We start from the raw sequence: 23324 nt of genomic DNA, 5'->3' as shown, positions 1-23324 counted from the left end.
GGGAAAACACGGAGCCATTTAAATTTCAAGTGTTAGATTTGCAAATGTATTGAAAAAAATTGAATAGTTTACAAGATAAACACATTTTTCTCTCTCACTCGCAAAACATTTTTATTTTATCACGAAAAATTATAGTAAAGAAAGTGTACCACATATTCAGTATCTTGTTAAAATATTAAATATATATAAATACATTTTAAACACAATTCAAACTTTACTTGACGGATTATCAACTGTTTACTTTAATATAAGGGCAAAATTATCAAGGGAGAAATTAAAAAATCCCAATAAAATTCGAGAAGAATTCCCTGACGTTTCTCCAAGAAGTAGACACCTTGATTAAGGACCTAGATAGCAATAGCGGACGAGAATAGCATCCGGGAATCGAGATCACGAAGACGACACGTGGTGATTGACAGAAGCGGTCATTGTCGGCCACAAGATCGCCGACTAAATGGATCTTCGGAACAGATGATCGCGTGCACGCCAACCGCGCGTTTCCTCGCGTCGGGGGTTCGCTTCTTCGTGATCTTTGCGGTAGTGCTCCTTCTCCAAGTCGTTTTCTACGACGCGGAAGAGTTTGCGAGACCGTAACGATCAGCGATGCAAATTTTATTGAACGCGTAAAAGTTTGCTTCCCTACAGCTAACCTCGTGACGAGAACGAAATGAACGTGACAAACCTCCACGTTGCACGAGGACAGACCTCACGTGTTACGACACATCTTCAAACATCGAGATGAGAGCACAATTAATCATTCGCAGAAAGCACACACAAGCTACTGAAAGTACAACGTATGTATGTTCATTTAAGGCAAACGTCACATTTGATCTCACATTGCGTAACATCATCGTTATCCATTTATCATTATTAATTTTATCGAACGCACATAAAATTGATGGATTTTATGTAAATACAGATGTGCAGAGATGACACAAAAATAATCGATCCTTGTGTATGTGTGAGTGATTAACGTGCGTATGAACGTCAGGTCTATCTCGTCTCGCCTACGCACTCATCTTCGATCGGTCGCCAAGCGAGAGATAATGGGAAAAGGGCGAATATAAAAAAAAAATAAAAATAAAGGATGAGAAAAGGGGGACGGCGCCTGTGTGTCGATAATGCGCGTTTGCGTGATTACGCAAACGCAATGACGGCATTTGTTGTTGCAACGGGATAACACTGGTGTCAAGGTAAACCGCGATGTACCACAAGCGACTCTCTTCGAGATGATTTTCTTGATTGCAATTCAGCGCGATACGAAGATTCAAATAATCCTTTAGACCTTTCCACTTAAATTTTGTCATTTTTTTTGCGAACACGAGTCTAAGAATGAACGACAAAGTGATTGGATAAAAATGAAAAAAAAGAAAGAGAAAGAGAGAAAAAGGAAAATGCTCGATTAACCCGTTCAATGTCGAAAACATGATTTTTATAAGAAATGAAAGGTACAACGAGATAAAGCGATTTGCACGAATATCTCTCGTATTTTGTAAAGATGAATAAATGAATTTTAGAGCGTGATTCGATGTGTTACAAGATGATGGTTCTGGAAAAGCTTGAGGGACTTTTCAAGCTCGCGAACGAAACTACCACGTACAGAATTTTACGACGTTTATGCTAAAAAAAAGGGGGAAGAGGGAGCCGGCAAAAGAAAGTTACGAGAAGCGTATCTGCCTCCGATCGTATCATAATCATGGCGTACCTTTTGTTTAGGAGATTCCGGAACAGGGGCGATCCTCTCGTCGGCGGTTTCGGTTGTTCTGTTGGTTGCCAGACGACTGGGCGAAGATCCTGCGACAAAAAGTAACATATTCCATCAATTGTCTATTAATTTTCCTTTTTTGTTTCATCGAAAGAGTAACCTTCCAAGTTAAAGTTTTACGAAAAGACGTATATTTATTAAAATGTAAACAACATTTTGCTTTCCTTCAACAAGAAACTTGAAGCGGAAGCAATTCCCAGTTACTCGTTGTGGTTACATATCGATGAAACGCCGATGTGGTTTATGGAACTTTCCTTCGTGGCGTGAATATTTATGCGCGAGAAGCCGAAGGTACCGCTATCGCAGGCTGCTATTAGTCCAAGCGGAATGGAAGCAGAAGTATTCTTCTGTTTGAACAATAATATTGACTCTTGCGAGGCAGGACGAGGAAAAGTTGTCCGACTCACTCGCAAAAAATCGCTCTAATACTTGTGTACGTCGCGATCATCAGTCTCCGTGGATCTAAAGTGTAAATTCATCGTGACATTTTTCCACGGTTGTAGCTTCTTGCCGTCTTTTTGCCGTTTACAGGAAGAAAAGGGGAACGACGACAAACTCGTCTCGTAGGTTTCTCGAGGAAGCGCGCGTTTATCCTTTCCCCATTACCCGATACACCGTTAAGGATGATATCTGTACCGTGTAAAGTGTGCACGCGCACACTTTACGGTCTCGACGATACACCCTCCGTACGATGGATGCACCTCCACCTTCCGCTTGCTTGTACTAATGCGGAACGAGCGTCCCACGACGCTATCGCTGGCCGGGAGACGACGATCGCGTCGACTCTATCTCGAGTGGCGGGGCCTAATGTAGCTATAAAGCGGACAGGACGTCGACTACCGCGAGCAATGCGGCAATTTCCTCGTTGCAGGTAGTGATTTGAGAAACGGGATAGGTCCTCACGAACCGCGTTAATTTGCAGCCGCGCGGCCATTTACGGCGCAACCGAGGAAAGGGTCTCGTGCCCCGAGATCGAGATTAACCGTCGTTCAAAGGTTAACGGGACGCTTAATCTACGGGGAATTCTATGAGATTATACAAGCCGGGAACAGGGTGGACTTTTAATAGATTACTTCAGCAATCTTACTCACGTACCTAGGTACCTGGATACGACATATCGAGGTACATTCGAGCTCGGATGATACCCCCGGCAAGTGACGCGAATGCTTCCCGAATGCTTTCGTAACCGAGCGCACGATTGGGAGAGAGGAATCTGGCGAAAAAAAAATCGCGCGTTATAAAATCGACGCTTTGCGTAACGAAACGCCGCCGGGTTTCAAAGCGAGAGCGCGAGGCCGGGAGGTAGAAATCGAATAATTCGCGCCGCGATTTCCTCACGACGCGGAAAAGGAAGATTGCCATGTGTGAAATATTTGAATTTATTATTGCAGTTTGGACGTCGAGAGAACATTAAATTTCAAAAAACTTGGGATCACCAATTTTGCAGCGAGAAAAATTCACCCTCGATAATCACGGCGTAGATTAATGACATTTACGCATGCCTCGAGAAGAAACTAATTATCCTTTTGTCGCGTTTGCGGGTCTCGTTCGCAACAATAACGACGCGTAATAATATTCGTTCAACAAGTGGTTGCAAACGATAACGCAAAGGGTCGATGCCGTAGGTAGTGGTAGCTATTTTCCGATCGCGAGATGGAAATGGTGGAAAAATCGCGGGAAAAGCATGCAAATCTTGCGACGCGTGGCTCAACAAGTGGCTACTCAAATTTTCAAAGCCACCTCGTAGTCGGACAGGCGATAATTACGCTCGTGATAATCAGCGGCTCCCCGACCGAGCGGATAAAAACAAGGAATTAAATACAACGTGTAGCGCACAAGTTTCCTCTCGCTTTTTGCAAGACGCTATCTACGCCGTATCGGTCCTGCCAAGAACTGGGTCATCGCGAACATGTACTTAGAACGAAGGAAATTTTGAAGATATGCAAAATTGTATTAAAGGACAAAAAGTTTATACACGTTCAGGAAAATCTAGTCAGCGATTTTTGGGACAACCTGTACCCCGCGTCCGGAAATTCACCCTGTCGAGTGACAGACGATCGACCTTGCGCTTGTATACAGCGCAACTTCCGCGACGAACGTCAGTCGCGAGATATTAATCGAAGGGACAATTGCGAGGGAGAGAGAGAGAGAGAGAGAGATGGATGGGTACGTCGGCAGAAAGCTAGGAAACCAATCGCTGACACGTGCTCGCCTGATCGGCATCACCTATTCGGCCTATTTAGTAACGGGCGCCGAGTGCACGAGACGTATCGCGATGTTTCGAAACGTCATACGACTGTCAATCGAACTCGCCTGATTTCCACCTAAAAGCGAACGCGATGTGTGCGCTGATAAGCCATTATTGCTTTTTTCCCGCGCTTCTCGGAATTGAAACGCGACGTCGTTGAAAAGAAAAACACGGCGCGAATCTCAAAGTTCGTTTTTTTTTTTTTTTTTTTTTTAATAGAAAGATCTCGTATACGTAATTACATGTGTAAGTCAAGATTTATACGAGGTTTTACTCTCAATCACTCTGTTTCGATCAAAACTCCTGTAAATAAAGTGAATTATGTAAACTTTTATCGAAAAATCACTTTTCCGAAAAATTCGCCTCGAACGATGAAAGAAATGTCACGATGATGGAAATTATGAATTTATTTTCGAAAAATTTTTAACAAAGATTGGCGTACTTTCTCTCGAGACTGTATCCGAGCGATCGATAGATAGATAGATTGGAAACAAAAACTGGCAGCGGAATCGTCGCGCATTCTCCGGGACTATTCGCGATAGACCTATTTGGGTCAGAGCTGGAAAAAAATATGAGGCTGCCGAATGCAACTCACCGATGGATTCGATGTACGAGCGCGCGTCGCTTGGATTATTCCCAATTTTAGAAGGATTTTTATTATAGCGACGAGACAAGAGCGGATGAAACGAATGAATTGAATCCTTCAACGCGTCTGTATTTACTCTTCGCGCTACGAGATGTTTCAACAAACGTCGCTCAAAGTAAACATTATTTTCGTTATTTTTTTTCCTTGACCTTTTTATCGATGCTTTCAAGCGACAGGCTGATAAAAGGACGCGCGCAAAAAGACCCACCTCCAAAAGTTTGGTAAAATTGCGAGAGGTAGGTGAGAATCGACAATCGATCGGGAACCGTGCAAGACGCCATATCCTCGGCATCCAGGAGGGCAGGGATCCCGAGGTGCTGCTCGGCCGTTCTAAAAGCCAGCTCGTTGTTTCTGTACACATCGTCCTTGTTCAGGCCATTGAAGTCGCTGTAACAAAAAAAAAAGACGGAATGAAACTACTTAAGACCACCGTTATCCATCTCTTTTTTCATCCTTTACTAAGCAGTATATCAATCTTCTCGCTATTCGTTACTTTTCCACGTACCCATCCCGCAGCCACGTTCATATTTATTCGCTTCGAAGGCCACTCGATGAAACGTCGAATGTGTAAAAAGGATTCCTTGAATTAATCACACTGTCGGCTTCTCGTGGGCGCGTATGGCGAGAATCGCTTTTTTCATTAAAGCAAGTATAAATAACCACAATGCTGCTAACCGCTGAATATGTAACTCGCAAACGACCACGGGTTAAGTATACTCGCTCTTCATTAAGGGAATATGCGAGACGATCGCGAAAAATTCGTCGCAGTTATATCTCGCTGGATAAATAAATCCGGGATTGGCAACGGATGTGACGCCGAATGCTAAAGGGGACGCGAGGGAAAATTTTGAAATAAAAAAAAATGCTTTATAAAAACGTTACCGCTGTTTGCGACTCGTACAATTTATGAATAATCTAAAACGTCCATCGCTTGTTATTTTAGTCGTAAAATGAATTGAAAAGCCGTGACGCAAGAGCGCGAAAAAATTGCGAGAAATCAAGGTGCGACGAATACGATCGTCGCGATCGTCGATGTTATTTGTCGCGTGTATCGAAATCGGTGTAGCGTGTCATTGTATGCCGTACAACGGAATATGCCGGAAATACGTAGGCGACTCTCTATCGGATTGTATTTTCGCAGCGCGGTTAAATTTCCGCATGGCTGAAAGTGCCCCGCGAAATGTATAATTTACCTCGGACCGAGCGACCTGCCCCGTCCAGATGGACGATTCGTCGAGACATGCATTATTTACGAAGACATGGAAAAGCGATAAAATTTCAATCGAATGGAAATAATCAAGCTTTCGATTATCTTTCCTCGCGTGAATTTTTCAGGATTATTTTATACAGAAATAAGTCGATAACGTTGCTAACATCGCCCATGTAAATAAACGCTGACTTGTCGAGATAAAATCGGCGATACGCCGACAAAATTTTCCCAGCGTCCTCCCAGGGACCTCTATTCAGGCGGACTCAAAGGAGAGGGTGATCTAGGATCAAGTATCTCTGAAAAGGGAGCTTAAGCATCGAAAGAGAGCGTCGAAAGAGTAGCTAGTAAAGTTAAATTACATTCGAGAGTGTAATATTCCGCTTTTATCACGATAGATTTTTTGCGCCAATTTTTTGTAATCGATTCTTCCATCAATTATAATCTACTAAACACTCTCCTTTATAGCGTGCCGCGCACATTTTTTTTCGAGACTGCCTACGAGTGCTCCACTTTTAGGCGAATCGATATGCATAAGCGCATATCGGCATATTGCTCGGCGGTTGAGGGTTTAATACTTGAAATTCTAGGTCGAAAGACGAGCACCTGTTCGACTACTCGATTGATAGCGCGATAACAACCAGCGCGGATGCTAAATCCCCTTGTTGTGGTTTATGTGGAGCGTGAAATCGACACGTCCCTCATCCCTCGCGAACGCGCACATCTCGGGAAAAGGCGATTGCCCAAGAAAGCAGCGCGGGAACTCGAGGCGATGCCTCAAAGTTCGCGGGATTATCTCGGTTAGTTGCTGATGTATGGAAAAAGTATATCGTCGATGTTTCCCTTCTTTAATAATCGCGATAAATTCGGGCTCTGACGGACGGTCGTCCCGGGGACGAGGTCACGGTGAGTCAGAGTTCCAACCGAGACCGAGGTGCCACACCCACCGCTTTTATTCTCTCTTTCTCTCCCCCTCGTTTTTCCATCTCCCTCCTCTCGCTATCGCAGACGCAAAAAAATCCACGCGAGTTCGACTACGTCTGTCTTTCGGCTTATTGGCAATATTTCATCCGTGCCATTCGACGTGGCTAATCGCGGTATATCATCTCGCGGGAGAGAAATTTCTTCTTACGAAACGCGATGGGGTGTATCTAACGTGGATGAGACGTCAAAACGCGTCGAACGCGAATTCACGAGTCGGTGATATTTTTGACGGCGATATTTTTGACGGAAGGGGGCACAGTTGTGCAAATATTATATCGCATTTTCATCGATCGAGCGATGAAATTGCGGCAAAGTTTCACAACGTCACGGCTTTCGCGCGTATTCCTTCCCGTCGAATTAACGTAACCCCACGAGTTTCACCAAAGGCGCGAAAAGATCTGCCCTTTGCCGCGCGATTCTCTCCTTCGATCGGTTACAGGCACACCTGTCGATTTCACTTTCACTCGTCCCAGAGATCTCCGAGATATTCTCACGTCATACTCTTCCGGGATACTCTTACGGCTCTTCTACTCGATGACAAAGGTCGACTGACCCGATCCCTGTAATTTTCAATCATATAATAATTAATATAATTTTCAATCTACTTTAACAAGGCGATAATTAAGACGCGTTATGCAGGTACATCTTTATCGGAGTTAAACCAACTCGATTCGCTCGACTGGAGAGAACGAGGGAAGAAATGAAAAAGGAGAAAATTTCGTCTCAACCGCGAAAACGCGAGGTAGTAAAAGAAAATTTCTCGCTGTTTTATCGCCTCCGTTACGTTCGAGTAGATTTTTGTCCGACTAGTCGAGACAATAAGAAAGAGGAGGAATGAAGAATAGCCTCGCTACGATCCTTCCGTCAGCGATAAAAAACGAATTCCCTTCGTCGTGAGACCTTGAGTCGCGAAGCGCCCTGTTCCGAAGCAAATTTTCGCATATTCAGACATCTGTAATGGAATATCTTTTCTTTAAGGGAAAGAAAACGTCGTTGCTCTTCCCAAGGAGATACTTTTTCAAGAGTACAAATTTGCATATCTTTTTAAATAACATTTTCGTAAATGACATTCTCCATTCAATTACAGAGATATCGAAATAGATAAAGGCGTGCATTTTCGTGCCTCGAAATTGAAAAAAAATCTAATTCCACCTTTCTAATTCTACCAAGATACAATCGGCTGAGTGCAAGATAGAGCACCGATAGGAAACCGGGACAAAGAGGTTTTTTTTTTTTCAAAAACAACAAAGTCGAGTCAGGACTCTCTTGTCTGCGCGAACAAAGGCATTTTTCTCTTAAGAACGCTTATTCTATAATAGAAGGCTTTCATCTGCGCGATTCGATGGGCAACGATCCAAACCGCGTATTCTTTCGCGATTCTATCATTAATATTTCACGTCGTAAGATTATCGCAATACATATTAATCGCACGCGATTCTCCCACGTACTACATTTCCCTTTCAAAGATTCTCTATAAATGTGCATCCACATGACGACAAATATATTCCGCTCACCTTGTTTATCCGCTCACGTCAACGTGCCAAACACGACTGTAATAATTATCAGATGTTTACGAGCTACCAGGGGGTATTTATTTGGACGCCCGCCAAGAAAATTCGAGATGTCGTTAGTCTTCATGAATAATTGAAGACAAATAAATCTCCGCGATGTTGTCCGTCTTTTTTATTCCTGGCTTATCGATTATTCACCGAAAAAAGACCGATGTATGCCGGAAAAAGAAGGAAAGTATCCTCGTTAATTCTCGAATATTGTGAGTCGGATTCTGACGATTGTATCTTTAAAAATGCAAACTATAAATATTACTCGGGGACGATGAAATTGGCGACACTCTCTCTCCTCTTCTCGCCAGTATAAAGAAAATAAAAAATAAATTATATTCCAGGACAAATTGGATGACAATATGTAAGACGGATTAAAATCTGTAATTGTTGGCACAGTAATTTGGAGGAAAGTAAAGTTTGACGCGCCCGAGATTAGGCAAGGTAGATTGCAAAAGTGCCCGTTGTGGTCTCGTATTGCGTAACGCACAATTCTGGTTACGTTCCGTTATCACCTACAAAACCGACGCACATCTCCTCCTGTGTGATGGGTGCACAGGCTGCTGTTGCTTTATCGATCGTCAATTCACTGAACTTCTATTTTTAGAAGGACCTTCCTTCGTCGCCGAGCAATGGCGACGCGAAATCCTGGGATTACTATGAAGGGGACAATTCATCGGGGATGCCTCGGAATTTCTGGATCTTTTGCATCTCTTTGGGAGATCCTCGGAAATTCCCAGGTATTTTAATAATTCATCTCAAGAATACTGACACGTATTTAAAAACTAAAATCCTTCAACATCTTGATTTCTGTCTATATATATATATATATATATATATATATATATATATATATATATATATATATATAATGTATGTAAATGTCTTTCTGAATTTTTTCTTTAAATATTCTGTTACGTTTAATATTGTACTATAGCAAATGATACCCAAGATCCTTCACACGACACGAAACTTCTCGGTGAGTAATCGAGACAAACCGCGCGTAATTAAGACGAAACGTAATCGAGTTGAAACGATGAGACTCGGGTTTCTGTGCTTAATTTATGAGACAATCTACTTTAACGAGGACAATTTGAAATCGCGCCAGGAATCGGAGGATTAAGTCGCATTTTTAAGAGCACACACGATCAGCTATCGCAATTGCTCGGAGAATCGTGCTCGATTGTTTATTACACGAGGAAGCACCGTCATGAGTGTTTCGTTTGATAAAACGGCGGAAAAATGGGATTTCGCGTCATTATCCGCGTAATATCGTTCGCGTAGACGGCGATTAAATGCTCGCTATAGACTTACATGAGATCTGGCCGAAAGTGATGAATCATGGCGCAGAAGGCTAGCCCGTCTCTCCAGGAGGTGGTCATGTTTTGCACGTTTACACCCGGATAACCGTCGGTTATACGGCGGCACCAAAGCTCCAAGGCCTTCGTACCGCGTCTCTCCCCCATCGCGCTCGCAGCTTCCTTTTTCCTCTTCTCACGCGCTTCGCAAGACTTGCTCTAATGAGCGGCAAACGCCTCTCCTCAACCTGGCCGATATCCCTTGTATCGTTAACGCACTCTTCGATGATACTAATTTGACTTCTGAAAAGGAAAAAATTTCGCATGTTAGTTTGAATTACAGCCGATGCGTAATATTATTCGTTACATCAGCGACATACTGGAATGTACGTCAAGTAGAAAGTTTCAAGATCTGCAACTAATCCTCGACTTGAATAGGAGACCGGGCGGTATTTTCCCGGTATTATGTCCCTCGAGAAAATAGTCGAAATATGTCACGGTTGTCGCGCGCATGGACAACGTCAAAAGAGAGAGGAAGAGAAAACAAATAAAAAAAAGGGGGGAAAAAACGGAGAGTGTCACCGCAAATCGGCGGCGCTCTCGGGATGGTCGAGTGTGTTTCGTCTCGTAACAGGCTGCGCATAGCGCGGCGCTCTCGAATCCCGGAGGGGGCGACGGGGAGAAAGGGCAAGCCGTAAATCGCGAACGCTGTTCGCGTTGACCGTCTCGATTGACCAGAATGATGTTTTGCGCAACGTGAAAGCGGGAGGCTGCGAAGCAACGCGGCACCAGGTCAAGCGTGAAAAGCCGCACGATAAGCTACGCGCTGCGTTCATTATCCCTCTCGCCTCCCCTCTAGGGTTGCACGAAATACCAAGGCTAATCTTGACGTTGTCTTGTCTTGTCTCGGAATTCGAGACAAGATCAGGACGGAGATTTTTAATTGTCCGATACTAAGCTTATTGATTTTTAAAGAGATAAGGCATATTTGTAAATTAGATGAGAGAAAAGAATTATTATATGAAAGAATTTGATTTAATAAAGAAATTTATATCAACAAAATTTGAAAACAATGAAATATTGCGTAAAATTTCATTTGTCTGGCTTATATTATATTGTAATTGATTTTTAAAATTTATATACATATTTTTATTATACAGATATAAATTTATTAAATTTATATTCATTTCTTATATGATATTGTATAAATATTTTTATTTATTAAATAAAATTCTTTTATATAATGCAACTGATTTTACCTCATCTCCCTTTAATTTATAAGTATGCATATTTCGGATTTTTTAAAAATCAATAATCTTAACAATCTTAATCTTGAAATATATACATTATTTTCAGAAGTACATGATGTAATAATAATTAATTTAAATTATATATTGCAAAAATTACGTTAAATATTCTTTTGAACAATTATTCGGTATCAAAGTTGATAATAAAATTGAGACGAGATATACAAAACGAGATTTTTGCCAAAGATCCACTCAAGACTAGATTAAAGTTGTAAAATTTTTAATCCCATGTAATATTTTTACGAATATTGTTTTATCATAAATCTTATGCAACTCTACTCCTCCTGTCATCTTTCTTTCTTCCCCATCCGGCTTCCTACTTCACCATTATTATTCTACGCTATCATCGTGAAAAAACCACCCGCGAACCGAGTCGGAATCGATAAAAGAATACGTGCGCGGTTACAATATTTCGATAAAAATTCAGAAACGACGATTTATATTATATAATGGAAAGAGTCGAAGATACGACATGAAATATTTATCGCGACGTTTCTCGCAATTTCCAATCGATCAATTGACGAACGTTTCGAATAAGCGAAAAGATGAGCGGCACGTGCGATCAATTTAAAGAGAAACCCGCTCTATTTTTCGCCTTTCTCGCAAATTTCCGAATAGCGCGAATCGATGAGCGAGAAAACGGCGGGTGACTTCTAAGAAATTCAGCCGCGATCATCTCGATTCGCAAGCGGTTTACACACCATCTTTTTCTCTACTGATATAAATACGAAAGTAGACCAACTTGCGTCCAAGTGAGATTACCCTAGGATGCAATAAAGCTTGTTGCGCCCCAACATTACGCGCGACGCAAAAAAGTGGAACGGATAAAGCAGTTAACGGGAAAGTGCTCGATCGCATTTAGTCTAGTCCGACCGGTTTCTACTAAACTGCGAGCTGTCCGAGACTCTACCAAACTATCCCACGGGTCCCTCTCGCGTAAAACCGCCAGCTCCCAGTTTTTGCCCGCAGCGCGAGAAACGCCTATGGTTCGAATGGCCGGCGAATTCTGCGTACTTGTAGCGTAGACTTGTTTACAAGGCTCTAGCTCCTATTTTATCGTGTCAATGCACCTTTTTTCCCCCCTTTGAAAATAAAATATTCCGGTTGTCTCTTTTGTCTCTCTTTTTTTGTCTCGCGGCACACTTGCGCCTCGTCGGCTTTCACCGACGAACAAAAATCACTGCGTCTTATGGTTTGCGAAGAGGCAATCTCTCTCTCTCTTTCTCCCCGAAAAAAATATCGATACGCTTTGTGCGACAAATGGCTTGATACGCGACAGTCGCGATACAATTAAATTGGAGGAGGTTCTCCAACATCCCCGAGACATCGACGCGTCCTCCTAACTTGGAATCGTTAAGCTTCGCGGTTACGGTATCCCGGCAACGTTGCGTACCGTGATTAATGATCCTACCAAGAGCGCGCCACGAGTGAAACGTAGGTGCGCAGAAATAAGTAAAAGTTACATGCGGCAAAGTGGTCGGCCTTGTTCACCGTTTGCCAACAACCGCGAGGCTGTAAAGGCCGTTTTACAGGTGAGAGATGCCGTGGGACAAAAGGGAGAAGGGGGCGGGAGAGGATGTTTTTGAGCGCGGGAACGAGCACCATTGTCTTTGCTAGTCTGACTAGCCTCCTTCAACAGTCCTACTTCGAGAAACGTTAACAACGTTTCGCTTTAACCGTGGTAAAGCGCGGCAGAAATTGATTTAGCGGCAATTAACAGCTTAGCGGCATTTTTTTTCTTTCGAGCCACCTTAGCCAGCCATAAAATCATCCAGGTGAGAACCGAAGCGAATTACCTACGGGCTATTCTAGGAAAATGAGATGAGAATTGGCGAAAACAATTGGAGTGAAAGTAAAATACGAGATAAAAAGTGAAAAGCGTTATTAAGCGAACGCTAAATAAATCGCGGCTAGACTCGATTTCAATCGCGAAACGGAGTAAACACTCGACAAGGCAAATATCTTGGCGCAATGAAATACGACGATGTAAACGTATATATATATACAGTTTGCGAAAGATGATATCTGCTGTATGATCGATGTAGCGTTGGGAAGAGAGGAGAAAATATCGAACGTGTCCGCGAGGCTGGGCCCAGAGACACGACTCGATGCCGAAGAAGGGTTCGGCCGCGAGGAGGAATCATTTCCAAAGACATCGGCTGCCTTTGGCCGCTCGGCAAAAGTGAAGGTGCATCTAATGCGGCCCCGCGGGCGAGGGAGAGAGAGAGAACGAGAAGGAGGCCTCATGAAAGATTCATGCCGACGAGGAAGACGGCCCGCGGCGCTGCGAGGCACCTGCGGTAACCTCCGCAACGGCAAGTTTCACGACGCGATTAGGACGTCCCCGATATTTTTACAGTTAGCCGCGTTGCGTCCTAGAAACGGAGGTACGCGCGACACTTCCACAAACGGACCGCGGGTCACTTCCGGCCGATGTCCAATCCGGTAACACGTGCCGCGATCGACGGACACGTAGCGCCAACTCGACGTTCGGCGCGATCTAAAAATAGCTTTGATAAAAAAAGGCGTCCCGGGACACGCGAGATTGACCTTTCTGTCGTCGCGGATGGAGGTGAGTCTTGCCGAGGGTATAATAATAAACGGCGCTTCTCTTAATTCGCTCCACTTGTCGGACGTTGTTATGGGGAAATCTCTGGGGAATCGGCGTTCCTCGAGCACTTAACATTGCCGAGCGTTGTCCGCGGTTCTCCGCAAACCGCGAACTAGAGAGCTTGGAAAGCTTTCGTTTCAATAGTCACTCCGTCGCATTGCAGTCTCGAGTGACACTTGTCGTCGCTCAGGTGACTTGATACGAAAGCGCGCGCGCGCGCAAAGCACTCGCGAAACTGGCCCGCGGAAGAAAATGTGCAGGCATCACCGTTTGCACGTATTAATTTATAAATGCCCTCCCGAGATTCATAAACTCTCTCTTATTAAATTGTCAAAAAAAAAAAACAAAAAAAAATTGTAAACCATCTCTCGCCTTTATTTATTAAGAGTCGCGGCCCAGATAGAACGTTAATTAAAATCCACGTTTATTAGAATCCGGCTTATATACACGGCTAATTTGTCGAGAATCCAGCGTTTAAGGATAATTAAGTACGCACGTATCGTGATGTTTACGCATTAATATTTTAACGTGCCCGTAATTAATCCCACGGACGCGATCCTGTTTCTCTAGAAAAGCGCCAGGGGAGACTATTAGAAGGAATTGCCCGGCGAGAAGACTTTCCACCATCTGCCGCCATCTCCCCGTCATTAATGTCTATTTACGTTGAATTACGCGGCTAGAGAAATTGATATATAAATCTACCCGTCTATGAAAGAAGAAATAGATTCTCATCGACGAGTTTAGCAGGAATATGTCGTGAATTTTCCAGGAGTAATGAATATATTTGACATTTGTGTAACATGATGTGAAAAATATACAATTTTAAATATACATAAAAAGTATATAATTTTATTCTTGTTAAATTCCTTGATTTTTCACTGATTTAATTTCGCGGATCTAAAGTGCCCTTAATTTCTAAAAAGCTCGGTATCAAGGATCTCTCTCTCCGCAAATGCAGATCCTTGAGATTTAAAATGCACTTCTCGCACGGTGCTTGACTCGCTGATAAACTCACATGTCCGTTCCCAGCAATTAAGGATCGCACTTTAATGAGCGAGCGCAATCGCGCTGATCGCAAAAAGCGGCTCGAAAATAGAAGTTAGAAAGAAAGAGAGAGAGAGAGAGAGACTCCACTTGATATCGACTTGCGCGCAATCCGTAATATTTACTACCGTGTTGCCGCGCAAACTGACCGATAACGGCATGCAAATGTTGCGAGATACGCGTCTCTCGTCTCCGGTTGATATTTTATTCGTAGAATTTCAGTAGAGATCGATATCGGGAAAATAATCAATCGGAGACGCAGTTTCTCTCGCTGCGTGCGAGTTTCAACGAGCTTTGGCCAAGGTCGGCGACTGCGATTGTAGATGAAGACCGCGGTTAATCCGACCTCGTAAAGCTGAATAACGCGCGATCATTAGATTTAACGATACGAATACAACATAATGTAACATAACGTAACGAAACGACGCGCGTACCGTAAATCCCAGGGCAACTTTACGACGAGCTTTTATGAAAGCGTAACGCGCGCTCGTCTACCATTTTTCTCGCGAAATCTCACACGACTCCGAGATAGGATCATCTTCTCCCCTTGCCCGCGACCTCGGATTGTGCGGAATAGAATGGGCCTTGATTCTGTCAAACTGGCGACACGCATTGTTCGTCACGAGATCACATACATTTTTCTCCTCGTCGCGAAGGAAAAGATTTTGTACTTTTTCCTGTACGTTTCTCGCCGACCAAAAGATTGCGAGGCTGGAAGAGATTCGTAAAAGATAGAGAGAGAGAGAGGGAGAGAGAGAACTAGCTTACAGCGTAACCTTGCGATTCGATCAAGGCGTACTCGCCGAAAAGAGCGAAGAGGTCCCGAAGGGAGGCAAGGGGGACCGAAATGATTGCGAGGGGCAATCGAGCACCGTCGGTGGGAACGTCGGTCTTTACCTTCCAGGAAGGTAATTTCAAGTTGGCGGGTAGGTGGTCACGCGATTGTGCGTCTTACACGTGGTGGAGAAGCCGCGGAGACGCCGGCGGAGCGAGCTCTCAAAGCGCACCGATCCCTCTCGTCGGGCCGAGTTAAAGACTACCTGTCCGAAAGCGGTTGTCGAGAGTCTCCTCGAGTCGGGCTGGCTCGAGATCCGTCCCTTCCTCCGAAGAGATCTATCCTCGTCGGTTCCGCGGATCCCTGAGAGATCGGCGAAAGAGCGTATTAACGAGCTAGAACCTGGATCCCTGCTCGTTTTCTTACCGGTGGGGATCTCTTCGAAGGGCCCAAAAATGGCGGAATTAATCTGGAAACGCTGCACTAGTCTACAAATGACTAGAGCTTCTATTTGGCCAAAATTACAATGATAGTCCAAACTCCAACTTGAAAATCTCTATTATCCCTCTTATCCGTAAAAGGGACGATTTATCTACGAAACGTTTTTAAAAGCGGTGACTCACGCGGTTAGGTTTTACGCAGATACGCAAACCTGTCCATCGCTGCGACAGTAACCCGCAGGGAGCCCACCGGGGGCTCCACCTTTTATCTCTCGTTTTCACCTGGCCGGCCGGGATTTCCTCGTCCTTTTGCTCGCGCAAACGAGCCTTAGACGGGTTTTTAGCCGGCGTGACTCATCGTTTCTTCTTCTTCTTCTTCTTCTTCTTCTTCTTCTTCTTCTCCGCTCCGATGCGCGTCCAACGAGATTCGACCGGTCACCGTGAAAGAACCTCGATAAAGCGCCGAGACTGACCCCCACGAGGGGGAGGAAGTGTACTTAACTCTACGTTTCTTTGCACAAGCGCTTTTCTTAACCCGCAATGTTGTAGATATAGTAGACGTCGTCTCGTTACAAGAAAGATTTCTCGCTCCATTGAAGATTGCGAGTTATTTCCCCCCCTGACTTGTCTCTCTCTCTTCTCTCCCTAGTCTATAAAGTGGCGAGACTCGAGCCTTATCTGATATCAAAAGTCTAAATAATTGACTTTATAAGATCTCGCTCGCTCTCTCCAGACGAGTTCGACTAGACTTACAAGACAGTTTCTCCAAGAGAGGACAAATTCTGATCCTGCTCAAATGTAGCAATCAATTCAGAACAACTTTATAACTTTATTATAATTTAATATATTTAGATATATTTTTAAAAAATTGTTTAGGATAAAATATCGCTGCATTTCCCACTGATCTCTTGAATTGTGTCAATGTCGAGGAAAGGGAAAGATTGTTGCGGGATCTATCTCGCTTAGAAACGCGCAAACGTCCAGATGGATCATTTTGCTGCTTTATTTGTTGCGAGACGGGGACAGCGACCTCGTTTATTCGTCATGCAAGTAATCTTTTAACTCCATAGAAACGACCATACACGCTCCTTGGCATAGAACACACGTATGAATATACATGTATAGTACACCGTAATGGAACTGATACGCAGTTGGCCGCATCTTTGCTCGATAAGATTTATTTCTCCGGAAAACCGATTACGCGCGTCGGAGTAGCTGCTAATGGATTTATCGACGACGGAAATTCTGCCGGAGAATTACGAAAGTACACATTTCCTATTACGCATATATGTATTGATATTTTATATTTAATATATTTAATATATATTTAATTATATATTATATTTTTAAATATAATTATATATTAAATTTATTATTAATATATATTCAATTATACATGTATGTAATATTTATGCACATGTATCAAAAATACGGAAAGATGAGTGATTGGAGGGATCTGTTTCTAGGAACAATGCGAAGCGCTGCGCTAACGAATAGGCGAGGAGGAAAAAACATGTTAACGACTCGTAAGGCGAGAGGAGGAAACGAGTATCGTAAAAGTGCGCCTATACAGATAACAAAAAAAAAAGGAAATATAAGAACCGGTATATTTAGTGGTTTGAGCACACACACACACACACACGCCCGTAACAGATTCAAGGGGCGAGCAGCGCGTCACGAATACACGAGAGCCGAAACAATATTTCGGCGGTGCGCCTCTATCTTTTTGTTCCTCGTTCCCTCGCGTGCACCTACACGCGCGCGTGCAACACACACACACATACACACGAGCGCGAAGCGAGGATACCGTGGGAACGAACCCCGGCAGACAGGTAGTAAGACAGCCCGCATCTCTTCCAACCGTGCTCTCCGGTCAGAACGTGTCCATGCGGGTGCGTGCGTGTGAATAGTATCGACTTTCATTGAATTTTACGCATCTCTTTATCGCGCGCAATAATCTCGAATATGATGATTCTCCGAAGCCTAGAGGACGGATGCGTAACATGAAATAGAAAAAGCAAAGACGTTTTTTCATAATAACATGTACGTAGCATGTGCAAAAAAATGTAAACAAAGCATCGCAAAGTCGGCAGAAATATCGCCTTATCGGCATTCGTCGTATTCCTCGATTACGAAATGGATAAAATGAGCGCACGAGGGAAAAAGTGTATCAATTAATTGCAAATTTAATTCCGCGCGAGGCATCTGCCCCCCTCCCTCCTCGTCCCTCATCGAAAGTTACGCATTCGCAAAGCGATCCGTTACCTTACGTCACTGCACGAAACTTGCGCCGCTCTCCGCTCCCTTCTTCCCTTCGTGCCTGCTGCGCCGTCCTGATCCGCGACCGTCGCCGTTACGCCATTAGGCCTCGCACTCGGCGTGTCTCGGTCCACCAGCTGAATACGAAATTGACAGCGCAAAGTGGTCGCGCGCGCGTGTCACGATGCACCACAGGACAGGCGACGTCCCCTAACCTCAACCCTAACCGCGACTGCGCGATCGCGACGCAACGCGACGCGACGCAACGTGACAGGATACACGCGTTCTTGTCCGCTCGCGTATTCGAGGGTACACTTGATTATCGCACTCTCGGAAGCGGTCACGTTCGGCCTCTTTGTCGATCCAACAAGAAACCGTCGGACGATGATTCGAGCTGTTGACTCGCGGCGCGTCTGACAATCGCGTTTACGGCGCGCGCGCGGTGCTGCGACTGAGACGCCGCGCGCGGCGTGCTCGGTTTTACCGTCTCGCGGCCGCCGTCCTTGTCGCGCGCGTCGCGCGCGCGGCTCGCTCTCTCTCGCTCTCGCCGCGGCCTGCGAGTGCCCTGCCCGTTTTGCGAGACGAGCGGTGGAATAGGCGTCCTCGCGAGATATACTCGAGACTCGTTTCTCTCGATGCACGACCAATAGTCCTATCAATCGTTTGACACATTGTATTATAATAAATATATATACAGGGTGTTTGTATAGTTTAAGCATATACACTCGGGTGTATTTTGTTAGCGTTACAAGAAAGTGTTTAAAGTAAAAATTATTGTGTTTAAGGTCCATGTAGGTCCAGTAGTTCCAGAATCCAGTTAATCCGAGTTTAAGTAGCGAGTGGACCAAATTTAACGTCAGGACCCAATTTAACGTATTAAACTCGGATTAACTCGAGTTGTGGAACCGGGCCGTAATAATAATAGTAAATATTTTTAGGCGGTATTTTAAATGGATTTTTTTATTGAGGATATATTTTATTTCTGCCACTCATGTAAAACACGAATAATAATTTCTCACAAACGACTATCTCACTTTATTGCACACACACATTATCGAATTTGTTATAAAATGTTAAAATTATCGTAAAATGGATATATTGTTCCAGAAAATAAAACTGGTATAAATAATATTTAAAACAAATAGTTAAAAATTTTCCTTTAAATTCACATTAGATATATCTAAACCAAATCATTTTTATTCGAAATATGTTTTCACAACTGTATTGTTTAAAAAAATAATTAAGTGTACACACATTTAATCAAATACACTATATGTGTGTGTATAAAGTGCTTCTGTTAATCTCTGAATAAGCTATTTTCAAGTACATTCATGATTGAAAGGATTTAGATTAAGCCCCAGAAAGTATTAAAAAGTTTAATTAGTTTTTTTTATAAATGTTTTATACAAATTTTGAATAAAATAATCTTTTACATCGTTAATTAACGTCATTGAAATTTGTTCGGGATTATTCATTCTAATCTGGACTTGATTTTATGAATTTTTCGCTCACGCTGAATCATTGAATTTTTAAATCTCGAAACTTTCTGAGTATGATATCGCGAAAATATATATTTTGATTCTCGAAAATATTTGGTTATCGGCAAATCGAAAACCTCGCGTATCTTTGCGATAATCTACATCTGCCTACCAATTTCCGATATACGATAAATACTCGTATTACGCGCGTTATCTTACGCAAAGATACGATGAGTACGTGTATTCTCGTATACATATTTATTACCCACTACCTTTCTCATATGGATGACGTAACACTTACAATGTATGGAACGCGCTCCGCTTCTCTTCCATACATAAAAATTACGTTATACCTTGATGTTGCAAATTTTTGACCTGCCTTTGAAGCAGAATTTTTTCAGCTGCCCGGTCGGATTCCCACATGGGAGACGCTTTTGTGTTGGCGTAAACTGACAGAAACTTGTTACGGCGTCGACCAGATGCTGCGAATGTATAGCGCTTTTACACGCAAAAATAGAGAGAACGGAAGGGGATCCTTTACAAAGAAACGCACGAAAAGTACCCGATGAGCGACGAGCGAAAACCAGTTTCGGCCGAGGGTTTATATTGTATTTAAATCACTTTCGCTATATCGTCGATATACATTTATTATAGCGAGCGTGTAGCGGACACCTAATCTGATCCCTGCGATCTTGACCGCAATCAAGATTCACCTCGCGTGATACTCGTTATCGCGATGTCAAGCGTGGGTCGAACCAGCCGTTGTAAAAATCGCTTAGTAAGAATTCTGCCGCGCGCTATCGATCCCGACGCAGACGGGGTCAATTTTAATAGATCCCTGGCGTTCCTTCGCTCGAAATAATCGAAATGGCGCGTCAGCTGATGCGTCTGTCAACCGCGTTCCTTACACTATCGGCAAGTCCTCGCGTTATACTCTCGTATAACAACGTCGGCTCGGAAATATCACCGCAATGACCTCGCATGGCTCCGATTCGCCGGCAGAAATCATTCGGTATCCTTCGGAACCATCGTGCGCGTGTCACCTTTCGCCTCGTATAAGGTGTCACGGCCTTCTGCGATGCATATATAGTTGAAATTTGCAAGAGCGAATCGCGCTGCTAAATCAACCGGAAAATCTTCCAAATGGGACCGATAAAAGTGACCTTATACGTCTCTAATTTCCGGTCAACGGGTGGAATCCCCTCTTCTGGGATTCTCGACCGTTCTTGGTTTCTCGTCATCCTCGGAGGAAGCAGATAACCTTTAGACCGAGAAACGAGCTAGATGGGATTTTCAACTCTAATAGGCCAGCTCTAGCTCTTTTCACACAGGGAGAATGTTTTTTTTTTTTTTTTACTTTCCGCGATCTCGTGTCGCGTTGCAACTCGCGTGCAACGCGACCGTGATCAGCAGCGTGTGTTAAGAGACTAAATAGAAACGAGGTCAATTAGCTTCTCGGACAGGATAACAAGGTTAACGTGAAAACGTCGTTACCCGGAAATCCAGCGTGATTTATCGCACCGGGAATAGTGTCTTTCGCGACGATAAACCGCGCGTTGTGTGTCGCACGCGAGAAGGAAAGCGGCCGCGATCGGACGTATGACATGTAAAGTGATTTGAAAAATCTCATTGCTAAAGTATAGAAAAACGATGGTGTACGAGGGAGGGACGAGAGTCCGCTTGCCGCATTTTCTCGAGAAAATAGGAGGCTCTGCATCGCGCCCCAGATTTCGACATAATACTTGGCATAGAAACTTTTCAAGATTTTCCGTTGTAGATACTGTATGGATTTTGATAAGAATTCTCTCAAAATCGTCTCAAATAAGGATTTCGTATTACAACATCAATATTGGGGATTCTATTTCTATTTGAAATACAGTTTCTCGATCTAGAATCAAAACAGAAATAGGCGTGAAAATTCCCTTTTTTCGCAATTATTTTCGCAAATTAGATTAAATAAGATTGATAGACTTTTATGGAATCGGATGAGAAATCCCATTTTTATATCAGCTATTGAATAAATTCTCGATAGAATAAGAAATAAAAATAATATTTGTTTACCTATTTGTTGCTATACATATCGACTTTCTCTCATATTTAAATTTCCGCTACGAACTGCACCGAGAAAAAGTTATAGTAATGGTAGCAAAAAAATAAAGTTACTCACAAATAGCCGTTTTTAATAAGAAAATTTTGTAAAGATAGTGTAATAATTTTTTGTCTAGATAAACAAAATTTGATAAATTCTTGAATTAATTCTTGAATTAACAAAATGATATTATTTGGTTACTCACATTTTGTGAGTAGTAATATAATGTTTGATCGTAGTTACAAAATACACTTTCTTTTAATAATTTCAACAAAATAATCTACTGTAGTAAAAAATATTTTTGTTAAATATAGTATGGAACGATATGATATCGAGTTAAACAATTTTTTAATAAATACTTAAAATTGGTCAGTATTACTAAATATTTTGTACAGAATTACGCATATTACGTCTATCAGTTTTGTACTGCGTGATTTTCTCTGCAGTCACTCTGTTCGTTCTCATCAGTATTAATTTGTTTGCTAGGCATAAAACAAGAAAATATATTACTAGTTTGTTTTAGATACTAAATGAAAAAAGCAAGTGCAAAGACACGGTAAAATAATTAATAAATAATGAAGTGATAGACATTTAGATAATTATTTAGCTTAGAGGAGCCACCTCAGATAACTTTAACTTTGACATATATTGTCAAGATGATGACTCTGAGTAACATTCAAAAGATTTTAGTCAGCGTTCGTTGTTTATTAAAAAGTTATAAACAAAAGAAGTTTCATAAGTTCATTAATATATTTATCGAAAGAAAAGCAAAATAAGGTCAAATATAAATAAACTTGGTTTCTCATCTTGAAAAATACATGCATGGGCGCAGTGTTCCGCTCCCCTGCGGGGGGCTCCACTTTCGGAAGATATAACTTAATCCAACCCATGTGATGTGGGATATACCTCGCGTAGAAAGTTATAAACTTTGCATAGAAAGTTATAAAGCCATAATATATGTACATGATATCCGAAAAATATGTTCTATTTATAAAATTTTTTTTGTTCATAACTTTTAAATAAACAACCGACTGAAACCTTTTTTCCAAGGTAACTTCTCTAAGCTAAATAATTACCGACATTTGCAATGACCGTTCAGTTTTTCGGTTAGAGAAAATTTCTGTCTCTCCTCTCACAATTTCCTTATGAATAGAAAAGTTGAAACTTTATTAAAACATTTTCCGGGCTTTCCGAAGAAATAATTTATTTTATGTTAACAATAAAGTTTTTTTAGCTATATTATTTTTACGTAATTGTTTTATTTCGGTAACAAGATATTCTATTTTTCACTTTCAAAATCTTTGTACAAAACATTTGTGTATTATTAAGTAAATGAATTCAACGAATTAAAATCGGCATGAAAACCAAAGGTTTAATTGATCGCATACCAACAATTAGTTTTTGCGTCAGTAACAACATTTTGTTTGCTGATACAAAACATTTCTCTCAGTGTGGATATAAAGTCTACAAAGCCCGGCTATTAATCGCAAGGTAAAAAATTTGATTCTATCTCTACAAAGAATTCAGAATATTTTCCAAGTGATTTTTTGCTTCTCTATTTCAATCCAGAACTTTGAGGAAAATCAAATATCGACAAACGCTAATTGTGGACCG

At 42.4% G+C, this 23324-nt stretch overlaps 1 protein-coding gene across 4 annotated transcripts in view; it reads right to left on the bottom strand.

Annotated features, from left to right (window-relative positions):
- Window positions 1–23324, bottom strand: part of LOC105251352 (MICAL-like protein 1) — a 59498-nt gene that overhangs the window by 8722 nt on the left and 27452 nt on the right. For 2 of the 4 annotated variants that reach the window (XM_011258093.3, XM_011258095.3), the window contains exons 1-4: window positions 18150–18584; window positions 9724–10010; window positions 4868–5046; window positions 1706–1794 (exon numbers count right to left, since the gene is read on the bottom strand). In XM_011258093.3, the coding sequence (XP_011256395.1) occupies window positions 1706–1794; window positions 4868–5046; window positions 9724–9875 (420 nt within the window). In that variant the 5' untranslated portion in view covers window positions 9876–10010; window positions 18150–18584. Of the gene's footprint in view, window positions 1–1705; window positions 1795–4867; window positions 5047–9723; window positions 10011–18149; window positions 18585–23324 lie in introns of those variants that run through there. The other 2 variants (XM_011258094.3, XM_025406024.1) reach the window with 2 other exon arrangements.

The sequence above is a fragment of the Camponotus floridanus genome, unplaced genomic scaffold (assembly GCF_003227725.1).
Source record: "Camponotus floridanus strain SB8 unplaced genomic scaffold, Cflo_v7.5 scaffold1, whole genome shotgun sequence".
NCBI lineage: Eukaryota > Metazoa > Arthropoda > Insecta > Hymenoptera > Formicidae > Camponotus > Camponotus floridanus.
This window is presented reverse-complemented; position numbering and strand designations above follow the sequence as displayed.